We start from the raw sequence: 12,969 nt of genomic DNA, 5'->3' as shown, positions 1-12,969 counted from the left end.
CATGAAGTAAAAAAAGACTATTTAGACAGCACACATACTAGAAAACAGAACACAAGTACATTAAAATTTACAATGGGAATTCACTGAGATTTGTTTGTAATTATTATTCTTATAATGGGTATGTGTCACATAAAAAAGAAGATGGAATTGTTCAGTCAGCAACTTTCTGCACAACCATAACATGGAATAACTTGTTCAGCATGTCCAGTCACTGTGAAATTGATGAAAGTGCAAATAATTCTCAGTTTCCATCAAATTCAGGGAAATTAGATTACAAGTATATCATTCAGGGAGTAGTTTATTACATGCTGTGAGTGGTTAACTCAAATATCAAGGTGCATAGATCTCATCTACTGCTCTGTAGTGAGCTATTAATGTATTTATCAACCAATGTTGAAAAGAGAAGCTAAAGAACTTGAACTATATGTAGCAGCATATTTATGGTTCTGTATTGGTTTTTAATTTTTGATTAAATGTAGAAGGCTTGATTCAAATTGATGCCCGAAGGTAAACTGTAGGCTCTTTCACAATAGCTTAATCCTGGGAAATAGTGTTTCACTGCTACAAGCAGTCATTTGAACCTTTATAGTACTACTCCATTTCAACTCAAGCCTCTCACCAGAATGGAATTTAATAATAACCCATGAACTGCAGATAGTAGCTCATCAACACTGTATGTGCTTTAAAATTCATCTCTTTTTTTTCCCCTTTATAGTGCTCATTGGACTATGTAATTATTTTTAAAAGATTTCGAAGAAAGTACACCAAACCACTTTCAAGATGAAGCATATAGTGGGAAAACACTAAGTTATAGAAGTAACACCAAATAGAAATAGAAGTCCCATTTTTTCTGGTAAAGGGTTTATTTGAAACAACCACCAATATATTACTTTATAACCACTACTAGTCTTATGAAAGTTCAGTAATCTGTCCATAGCAAAACAATCTCCATTCAAAACTACACAAAAAACACCTGCCTATTTAATCTTTAGCTGTCAAAGCACACAATACTTTGACATTGTCTTCGACCCCAGCACCCTTGCACTCTTGCTCATGTTAAAATATCCCAAGCCCCAGCATCACTATTAACTGTGGTTGCTTAATATACATATGAATAATGTATTTAATTTTTTTACGTGCTATTCATTCAAAGAGGACTTTATGATCTTCCTGAATATAACGTATTTAGAAAAAGTAGCTTATTTTTTTTGTAATGTGGAGTAGCTGGACCTCATGGAAATCAACAAAAATTAGAGACAAAGTTATTTGGGTACTCATACTCAGATATCTAATTCTAAATTGTAACGAACAGACTCAAACTCTGATTGTCAATAACAACTCAAGGAAAAGCTATTCTGTGGCTTTTAACTACTGAGTCACAGTATCTTGCTTATTTTCAGTTAACATTTTATGTGCTTCTTTTTAAAAGAATTCTTCTCTTCAGAGTTGAACAGTTCTCAGGATACGATTATCTTTCACACATTAGCTCAATGCTATCTAAATATGGGCAATATTTAAATTATCAGATTACAGCAATCTTGACAATTTCAGCTACTTCTGGGGTTAATTATTTAGCACCTTCTTATGAGCATATTATCTAAAAGAAATTTTTCATTGGATAGAATCTCTTTAGAGGAATAAAAGGTCAATTGATCACAAACACATACCTAAAATGTGTTCAGTGTATTCAGTAAAATTCAATATGTAGTAATTCTACTCATCAAGAATGGTATGAACAGAAAGTTCATACTTTGAGAGTTGACAGAGCTGAAAAATCATATCCTTAAAGTCTTAGGCCTACAGGACTCAATGGACAACAGTGAAAAAGGGAAGAGCTGTGCTCTTCTGATTTTTCTCTGTGACATTTTTCCTCTTCCCTAACTGCCTCCTCTTGACTTTGGATTAGTTCTTCATGAGCAGAGTCCCCCACTGGACAGACACATCAGGGAAAAACTGTTCACCTGAAGAGCAGGAACAAGGAGCACACAGAAATTTTTCCACTGTCTGCTCATCTTCACTGCAGCCCTGTCATTCATCAAGGTTTATGTAATCTGCCAAACCTATAGCTTTAGGGCACATACATTAAATCAGTTTTTAAGTTCAATATCACAAGTACATCAATGGAATACAAAATGGCACAAGTTGCTAAAGTAAGTGGAAAATTTGTGTTGATAGCCTTCCCACTTTCTATAAAAAATGTGTTGGTATTAAAAAATGAAGCCATCTTTCAAAATTTATTTTTTCTATCCAAAAGAATAACTAGCAATGAAATCACTTTCATTAGATACTCTTCCTGTTTTAAGCACACAAGGAAAATATCCATAAAAATGAATGTCAACAATATCCACGTTAGGGAAACACAACCTTTATATGTAGGTCCCAAAAGCAACAGAAAAAATACAATAGTTGTCCAAGTGTTGAAGATGATTTTAGAAGTGCTTCCATACTATTCAAGATTAGGTTAAAAATAAAAAAAGAAAAGAATGAGGCTGCCTGCTCCTGAGAAAAAGGAGTATGTTATAAGTAACATTTTCCCAGTGGAATGTTATTACTTCAAGGAAAGTCTGTTTTGCAAAACTGTTATGCCAGAAGCACCAGGTGGCACTATAATGCAGTCTTGCATATTCTTAAAAAAATAAACAAATTCTCAGTCTTGAGAAGACATTCTGTATTGTTCAAACTTTTTGTTATTCAACTAGCACAGAAGAATTGGTGTGGAGGTCTGGGGAAACATCTGAAATGTCTTTGTTCACTATGGTTTCAGATTTTAGGAAGAACTACTCCATGCCACAATATTTGTGCTCAATCCTGAAAAAAGAGATTTCCTTGTGTGCTGTTTGATATCTCTGTTCGACAGCATTTTCCATAGTATCAGTTGTGGTGTGGATATTCAAAATTTCAATTTTTCCTTTTGCTAAGAACCAAAGACCAGATTTGCTATTCCTCAACAGAGGAGAAATAGCATTTAGAGAAGAAAAGGTGTAAACATCAACCAGTAACCATTTATTAAGAATAGGATAATCCTCTAGATAAAATATATATGTATATATAAAATAATGTATAATAATATATAATATTAATATTATATAATTATCCTTATTATTTCTAACTTTCGTGGTTGATTCTACATTTCAATTTTGTTGGTCTTCAATTTACAAAAGAACACCAGGACACTGCAATGAGCTTCTCCACTCCTGCAATTCACGTCAAAGGAATGAGAGGCTAATGGAATGTCAATTCTTTCTCTTTGCGAACTTTTAGCAACATATTTTAAGTGAATGAAAATACAACCCCTGAAATTTTTGCTGTATCTGTAATCCTGTAGCCCAGAAATACAATATTGTAATTACTAGTTACGGGACAGTGCATTTGCAAGACCTCAGGGCTGATGCTTGTCAGGCTTCCTTTATGTGAACTTGTCTGGCCCTGCCTGGAGCTTTGGTTTTAGTTGGTTTAGCTGTAACATCAAATTTTCTTCTGACCAGGTGGCTGTGGCTAATTTACAACCACAGTATTATACACATAACAAGTTCTTATTCCATGCAAAATGAAATATTTATGACTAAAATCATGATGTAGTATAAAGAAATACAGGTCGGGTATGATATAGCAAAGCCCTTGAGAAAAGGGGACAAAGGATGCTGTGAAGAGGACACAGGCATAGGATGACAGGAGATGGGGCACACACTTGGCACTGGAGACCCCATGGCTCTAAACTCACCCAAGGTCGGTTAAAGAAATGCAGACCTGGAGCTGGACAACATTGGGTCTTAGGTGTAACAAAGAAAAAGTAACTAACCTACAGGGAATGCACCATATATAGTAAATTTTGATGTAAGGTTGAGCTGCAGACCGATGAAGAAAGAACAAGGTGTAGAAGCATGTTAGAAAACGTAAAAATAGCTCCAGGAGAATCCAGGAGAGCGAGCAAAAATGAAAAAAGAAAAAAAAAAAATGAAAATCACATTCCTCCCAGTGAAACACTCCAGATGCTGACACTGTAACACGCACCACCAACACCAGACTGATGCCAGAGCCCTCAGGATCCAGAGAAGTGGAAGGAACCAGAAAAAAGGTTAGAAACCAGGAAGTGCATGTATAAGAGTTTTAACTGAACTATTATTGAGATACTCTTCTGTACAGAAGAAGTATCAATTTCTTTATTTTCCTCCCTTCCCCCCCCTTTTTTCCATAATAATTAGATCTGGACTAATCAAGATTCTTGGATTAGACTGTTAAGACTTCAATTATACTACAAATTCTTGGCTTTATGAAGTGTGCTTCCTTTTTGCCCATAGCAAGAATTTGAGGGTAACACATCCTAGCCCTAAACTTCTACAGTCAGAGAGATAGTTTCTAGAAGACTGGATAGCTTTGGTAATTAAGAATTAAGCATAAGAGGTCATAAGAGGATTTTTGACACTGCTTTGATAACTATAACTAAAAATCATTGTTCATTATGTTAAGTGCCTACCCTGGTTACCTAGGATAGTACATGAAAGAAAGTTGTGTTCTTTGTGCAGTTATTCTTTGTAGTTGTATATACATTTGCATGATAAAAGATACAACATAACTCTCATCCTGTTTGGAAATTATGTAGTGTCTGGTAAGGCTAAAGTTATATTTTCATTGAAGAAGTTAATGATGCCAACTGTGCTAGTGAAGACAGCTATACTTCTGTATCACAACATTTCTTTGGGCATTTCATCCCACAATTCTATCAACACTATGGCTTTTATAAGCATTACATCACAGAAGAACTTTTACAAGGTTGCTCTGTATCTTCAGATAGCATTTCATATGGTGTTTCATAAAATAGAACCCAAGAGCTAATACAAAGCTACCGCTGCTGTAATGTGGCTTTTTTCCTTTCTAAATTCATATTATTCTTTGGCTCTCTTCAAGCTTTAATGCAAGGGACGTCATTGCTGAGTTTGTAAAAAAAAACATATGTTGCAAAAACACTAAAACTGTCTGACATATATGACTATTTATAACACTAAGTATAAGTCATAATAATAGAAGATACTACTGAGCTGAAGTAACAGTCTAGAAATGTTTAGAACAATTTCCTATATTACTAGCAATATATCAGAAGATATATTTCTTTCCAAGAAGCAACTTATTTTCCAGATTATTGATGAAGTGGATATTCACTGAGTCCTAAAGATAGTTTTTCTTTGTAATAGCTCTTCATTGTAACATATTGCTAAGATAGATCTGTCAAATCAAAGATAGTCAGATGAAGAGTAAACATCCTAGAAGCATAACAGTCATACCAAGTGATGCCACAAGCTATGTCTGGTATCCAAGTAACACTAAACTAGTATTTTTTGTGGATGTTTGAACACACGAACGCTTTATTACAAAAGTCCTGTTTAACAACTGAAGCACTGCTAAACTGTGAAGTGGTGATGTGTGCGCTTTTTGTTAGCATAGGATATGGGACGCCAAGTTCTGATACTTCTTTCTCTTGGTCAGGTCTGGAAACACGTCAAAAATGCCTGAACTTTCAAGTCAAGCAATAAGACATGAAAACAGATAATCAAGAGGTAATACAAAACAGTGCTGTGGAAATTCATGACTTGGCATTTGTATTGTGAAGGGTAGATACAGTCAGTGATATAGCCAGTGATATAGCCAGGAGAAGCAACTTTATGTTTAGTCACTTAAGTGACTTATTTACTGTTAGTTAACAATGTGAAGTGCTTAAAAGAGGTTTAAAAAAAAAAAAAAACACATAAGAAAAAAAATCTGGTTTAGAATCAGAAAGCATCTCATATATTCAACAGTAACAACTCTGTATTATTCATTTGCCAGCTGCAAGCCATTTTGACTAATTCTGCATAAGCTCTGTTGGTCTGTTTTTAAAATGATATAGAACTTAAGGAATCTATCAGACAAAGAACCAAAGCCCTATTGTCTTTTGTATTTTGGTATAAATTTGAATTATTCTTTAACTTTCTGCTATGGATGGAAGAAAAGTCATCATATTATTATCCCATTCATACAGGAAGCCAATTGTAACATAACATGAATTCAGCTACATGTTTATGGTTTAAATGAGTCATAATATTATTAAACATATAGTTATGTAATATTTCTTTCCAGGAATTATGGATGATAACTTGTCTAGAACAGATCATTTTTACTGTCATTTTTTTCTACCCAATAAGGAGCTAAACTCAGCTTCATCTGTGCAAATGATATTCCTACTCTGCCCTCTATTAACTAAGCAATTATATTTACAGTGGCATGCAAACATTTAGTTTCTATATAGAACCAATTCATTACATGAGACCTTGAGGATAAGCTGCTGGTTAGGCAAGGGACACACAGCTTCTACAGTTTACAAAAGAATTGTTGTTGAACTAAATTGGCAGATTTGCCCCATTAATCTGCAAGGCACCAGCCTTATAACTGAGGGATCAAGGGTGTAAATTCCAGCAGCAGCTGCACTTGTTTTAGAAATTATTTATCAGCTGACATTTTGCCTGTTATTTTAGCAGTTCCATGCTAGGTGTGAGTGATGCTTTCATTCACAACCACAACTACATCTCAGATGAAAGAGGTCACATTGCTTCTTCAGCATAAGAAGCACTCATTAATATGCCAGAGAAATTCTGACAATAAAATTGCAGAAGATGGTCATTGCAGTGATTCATTTCTTATACAGTTGAATAAGGAGTTGCTCTCTAGCATAATATTGTATTATACCCAAAGGAAGTTAGCCCAAGGACTGCCCCTGCATATTCTATCTTGGCATGAAACAGCCCTGCACTTCATTCCCTGGAGAAAACTGAGTCAAATATATTATCACTTCTCTATGACTGTGGTCTAGCAGAATCCAAAATCCCAAATATTGATAAAACTCTCACTAAGCAGGAGATAAAGGACACTGAAATGACAAATCAAAGGAATCTTTGTCCATAATCCTTTGAAAAGTCTTTCGCTACAACCCTGTTATAAATGATGTCTGTGCTGTGTATCTGCTCAAAATTTCAATCAGCCCTTTCTTGCATTTCTGGCAACCTGCAGTCTTCATTTAAATCCTGCTACTCGACAGGTGCCACGTATAACCTGAGAGCTGCCAGCTCACTCTTCTGTCTCTTCATCTTCACATGACTGGAGCTTCCAGCCCTGACACCAAACACAGACATAGCAGGATCAAAAAACTTTTTTGATTCTTTCTTAGTTGGTATGGATCCAAACACACATCACATGGCAATCATAAGAATGATCAACCTAATTCTCTTCTCCTTCATACTCGATTTACACTGATACAATTTTACTAATTTAATGGAACTATTTCTGATGTAAAGCGGTGGGGGTGAAAGAAGAATCTGGTTTGTCTGTAGCATACTTATTTTATTCTTAGCAAATTATAGGTCACATTCTCACATCTGCACACCACTTATTTGCCCAGGAAAAGTCACACTGAGGAAAAAGTCTCACTGAAGTAACTATCTTGTGTAATTAGAAATTCAGCAGCTTTTTCAATTTCACATTTTGATATTGTTACAGCTTAATCAATGTAATAAAACTAAAGGTTTCTCATTATATTATGAAAAAGGTTTTCCGATGCTGAAAACAAGAACCCTCTTTTTTAGCACTGCTATGTCAAAATAGCATTCTGTATGAACTAAAATATATAACAAATGACCATTTTTTGCATGTATTGCATTCTAAACAGAGGAAATGCTTTGCAGATAATTCAGTTTCCAATGGGAGCACATGGAGACACCATTCCTTCTTTGCCACAAGTCCCTGTGGCACAACAACATCCTGGGGTGCATCAGGAAGAGTGTTGCCAGCAGGTCGAGGGAGGTGATCCTCGCCCTCTACTCAGCCCTGGTGAGGCCACATCTGGAGTACCGTGTCCAGTGCTGGACTCCCCAGTACAAGAGAAACATGGAGCTACTGCAGCGAGTCCAGTGGAGGGCTACTAAGATGATTAGGGGACTGGAACATCTCTCACATGAGGAAAGGCTGAGAGAACTGGGACTGTTTAGCCTGGAGAAGAGAAGGCTCAGGGGGTATCCTATCAGTGTGTATATCTGATAGGGGAGGAATAGAGAAGATGGAGCCAGACTCTTCTCAGTGGTGCCCAGTAAAAGGACAAGTGGCAGTGAGCACAAACTGAAATACAGAAAATGCCATTCAAACATAAGAGAAATCTTTTTTACTGTGAGGGTGACAGAGCACTGGAACAGGTTGCCCAGAGAGGCTGTGGGGCCTCCATCCTCGGAAATACTCAAAACCTAACTGGACACGGTCCTGAGCATCCCTGCTCAAGGTGACCCTGATTCAGCAGGGGAGTTAGACCACATGATCTCCAGATGTGCCCTCCAACTTCAGTGACTCTGTATTCTGTTTTGGTCAGATCATTTCCACATGTAAAGACACAAGTTCTCTCAGGAAAAAAGAATTCTGTTGGTTTTTAGAGTACGTGTACATGAGAAATTTGGCACACAGCATACAGTCTTTTAAGGTGAAAAACCATACTTGACAAACAGTAGGGAGCACACATTGGTGTTGAGACACTGAACGTCTTCAAAGTGAAACCAAGCAGACCTTGATCACCAGGATTTCATGAAGTGCAAAGCACGGCTAACAGGGTGACAAGGTCAGCGTAATCCAGCAGCTAGGAATAAGGAAAGACAGTACCACTCAAACAATTAACTCTTTTCAAGGCACAAGCAGTTTCTGGACCTCTAATTAAGAGTTTCTAACTTTCTAACTTTGAGGTATTATAAAGACTTTAATAGACAAGGTAATTATTAAATATATATATATATATATGCACAGAGAGAGAGAGAGAGAGAGAGAAAGAGAGAGAGAGAGAGAGAATATACTACCTGATAGCCAAATGTGTTGTTTTGTGATCCATGTCGTGGGACTCCTGGATTTTCACATGCTGTGCGAGTAGGTTCTTTAAAAAAAAATTACAATAAACAACAAAACAAGTTACATTATTTTAGTTAAAAATATGAATGTATTACAAAATTTTGTTCAACAATATGCAGTAAGCTAAGGAAACAAAAATAAGGTGCTTTGATTTGTAGAAAGTATAAAATAGCACCAGAATAATTGAAAATAGCTGAAAACTCCTAGACTGACTGAGCAGATGAAGAACAGCAAGAATTCAAGAAATTTCAATATTATGAATGTCACCTTACCTATACATCGAGGAGAGGAGCCACTCCATGTGCCATCTGCTTGGCAAATCCTAGTGCTGGAGCCAACCAAAATAAAAGGAAGATTGCAGCTGAAAGAGACTTCTGACTGATAGATGAAGCTCTTGCCTTCTCTTTTCCCCTGAGCAGGCACTCCAGGGTCACCACAAAACTTTGCTATGAGAAGAGATGTGATAGAAAAGACATTTGTCATTTATTAAAGTATATGAAAATAACATGTGAACTCAGTCAAGTAGCTATTCCAAATTTCATATTTTTTTCTTTTTCTTTTTTTTTTCTTTTAAACACAGAAGCATTTGATAGCAATTCATTGAGAGACTAGAGACTTCATCTTTAGTCTCCTTCAGTGTGCAGCAGTTTTGCTAGCTGTTCAAAATGCCTAAGTAGTGGGATTGCTCAGTAGCTTGAAGCTGACACTCYAGGTATGCAAGAGTTCTTTTCTTTAGCACAAAATATCTACATTTCACCTCTGTCCCTACTCCTCAAACAACATCAACCTGCAAACCTTCCTGTAGAGAGCAATTAGAGAGCATAACAAACCTTTAACCTTTGTCTCCTGCCCTCTCCTGCTTTCTGCCCACTGTTCTACATTTTTGTACAATTAAAGGATTTAGCAGACAGATTTTAAGAACAGTAAACACTTACATCCTCATCATTCACTGAAGGATAAGATCTGGCGTTTACAGAAGTGCAACACTTGAAAGTTATTATGGCATATATACATATATATAAAAATATATAATGTTAGCCATATATAAAAAACATATTAAACAAGAATTTCAGCAGCAGCAATCTAAAAGTCAAACAGTAATAAGCTTTTATTAGAAGGGATAAATTTGACTTTGAGAACATATTGTTTAATTGGTATTTTTACTTTAAACCTAACTCCTGCAAGATTCCTCATGCCTATAGCACAGCACAACTGACTAGGTGCACTGCTGACAAATTTTCTGGCCTCCTTCTGCAACATAAAGTACTGATTATTGTCATAAGCTGGATTTTGAATAATTGATTCAGGAAGTGCAATCAGCTATGGTAAATCCTGTGCCATCAGACTATATTATTGCTTGACACATCATGAATTCCAATACAGTACAGTCTAATTTCACGTCAACCAGAAAATGTTATAATACAAATTAAAAAAAAAACAAAACAAAACTAACTTAGATGTTCATAAAGACATATTTCTACGGGACATGTTCAACACAGAGCGGAAATTTCAGCTCCATCTTTCTCTCTGCAAACAAAATTTAAGTTACATGTATTAATCACTTTTCAAAACACATTTCTAGTATTTCCATCTTTGTCACCTAGGTCTTTATCTTTCCAAAGGATCTACTCACAGAAAATGCTCCTGCTCTCTACCCATCACTGTGGAGACTGACTGACTGTACAGGAACTTCATGCACACACACACAGCCTTGAAGAAAAGGCTTAATCTACAACAGATCAGAAATATATACGATTTCATGGCTTTTAGCAGTTGGGATTGCCTGCAAAATTATAGGCCCACTTCCAAACTGATCTATGAACTGAGGGTAGTGCCACAATGAATCTCACTGGCTGAATGACAAATCACCATTGTAAGTTATAGTTTCATCAGTAAAGTTTTATGGAATTCTTAATCTATAAATATATGAAACATTTACAGATTTTTAATACAGAGGCTTGAAATTGTCTCCTGCTCAGTTCTTTGCACTAGTAAGGTAGCAAACACCCTTGGGGGAGAAATCCTCACGTTAAAAAATGCTGTTTTGGTGAGCTGATTAGACTTTTATAAAAATAAACAAACTCTATCACTCATTTGTGACAGAGATATCACCATTACCCAGTCATGAAATAATTGCTAGCTGCCTTTTATATAGGTAACCATGGAAACCAGGCACTATGGGAAGTCACAGCAGTTTTTCTCCATTCCTGACAGAGGGGACTACAGTACATACTAAAGCTACAGCCGACCAGAAGCTCTGTGAGATCTCCTATTCCCAGTAGAAAAGTTCTTCTAAGGATTCTGAGAGCCTTTAATAAAGATATGGCAGTGGAGATCAGGCACTGAGGCTGGGAGGTTGGATCAGCTTCAAATAGAGCACTTAAAAACAAAACAAACAAACAAACAAACACCTACCACCACTGTTATCACATCTGAAAAATTTCTAAACACTTTCCTCAACCTTCCTACCCTCTAGAACCTCATTCTTCAAAGACATTTAATTGATGAACAGTAATTTAAATCTGTAGTTAGGCAGCTTCAGGCATAGGCCTATAGTTTCATTTGCTTTCTATTGTCAAGCTTATAAAAACAGTATTCCTTTACTGATACAAGATACTATACCATAAATTAAACAAATTTACTAGATCACAGATGACAAACAAATAGCCAAGCAGAGACATGACTGTATTTCATTCTGAATAGTTACTCTGTGTCATATTTCCACAACAATAATTCCACGTCCCCCTTGCATATCTTCAGCTACAGGCTGTACGGAACCGAGCTGGGAACTAAATTTTGATGTCAGGAGCTGCTTAAAGATTGCTCATTGAGAATGACTTTCTCCGTCTCCCTCTCGCTTCTGCCAGATGGCAGCTGATTTAAGCTCTTTGACAAGCCTTGGCTGCCAATTGATTTCTACTGCAAGCCAATGGGTAACCACTGCACATCAACAGCACTCAGTTAGTGTAATCTCTGCATGAAACAGCCTTTAATTCCTGGGCAGCTGCATTCTGTGCTAACTACACATTTCACATAGTTTAAAGGCGGAGCCCCTTTGTGGAGTATATTGCAGTATTCCAGCATCTAAGATGATAAATACTTTAAGTGATACCCACAACTGAAAGGAAGGACACAATCAAGACCAAAATGATGAAAAGCATTTTCAAGGTCTTGCTGTTCTTAATACAGTGGATTCTGGAAGAGCTGCATATAGTGAATTTAGGCAACAAACGGTGGGTGTCACCTTTGGTCAAGCAGGCTTATAAGATGTTAAGTATTTTTTCCCAGAAACAATGTTTTCACCCTGCTCCCATTCTGAAATATACAGTTTCAGCAGCACTAAGGAACTGTTGCTTATGGTATGAGAATATCATTAGTAAAAAATAAAAGAGAAGAAGTAAAGAATCTATATGACATACTTTCATAGGAGTAGGATATAAATAAAGCCAGAGTAGAAGAAGTTTTTGAAAAGGAAAGAGGAATAATACAAAGAAATAGTAAAAGAACTCAAATGAAACTTTGGAAACTGTAATGCCACAAAGATGGAATCATCCTCTTCCAGTTAGACTCCCTGTTCAAGAACATGACGTTCTTCAGTACAATCAATCGAACATCTCTCAAAAGCAACACAATCACTTTTTAAAAAGAAAAATTAAAGTAATCACTGGAATGACACCAACCTAAAGAATGAGGCACATTTGCTATTGTAATGAAATTCATATCAATATAAATTCCATCAGTGTTACAAGTTTTAAGCAGTAATTTTTATTAACCTGAAAGTCATAACTTAATTTAGCATAAGGGAAAAAATACAATTGTCAAGAAATCATGCTGAGGTCTAGACAACACTGGCGACAGACAAAAATCCCTGTGACATCAGAGAAAGTTTAGCACAAGTACTGAGTAAATAAAAGACTGTACAACAAGAACTCCTCTGTTCTATATGTAGCTGGATCTAAAAAGAAGACAGGACCTCTCAGTCTTGATTTGCTTGGGCTTATTTGATACGCATTGCCTGTTATATTCCTTTTGTGTTGTTGGGTTTTTTTTTTTTTTTTTTTT

The 12,969-nt window shown here is 36.2% G+C and overlaps 1 protein-coding gene across 1 annotated transcript in view; it reads right to left on the bottom strand.

Annotated features, from left to right (window-relative positions):
• The window catches only part of CSMD3 (CUB and Sushi multiple domains 3), a gene marked incomplete at its 5' end in the record, with an annotated part of 36,753 nt that overhangs the window by 19,424 nt on the left and 4,360 nt on the right, over positions 1 to 12,969 (bottom strand). Inside the window, 2 exons of the mRNA XM_026064239.1 lie at positions 8,859 to 8,932; positions 9,180 to 9,353. Coding sequence (XP_025920024.1) covers positions 8,859 to 8,932; positions 9,180 to 9,353 — 248 coding nt within the window. The remainder of the gene's footprint in view (positions 1 to 8,858; positions 8,933 to 9,179; positions 9,354 to 12,969) is intronic.

The sequence above is a fragment of the Apteryx rowi genome, unplaced genomic scaffold (genome assembly GCF_003343035.1).
Source record: "Apteryx rowi isolate R43461 unplaced genomic scaffold, aptRow1 scaffold_211, whole genome shotgun sequence".
In the NCBI taxonomy this organism is placed as follows: Eukaryota; Metazoa; Chordata; class Aves; order Apterygiformes; family Apterygidae; genus Apteryx; species Apteryx rowi.
This window is presented reverse-complemented; position numbering and strand designations above follow the sequence as displayed.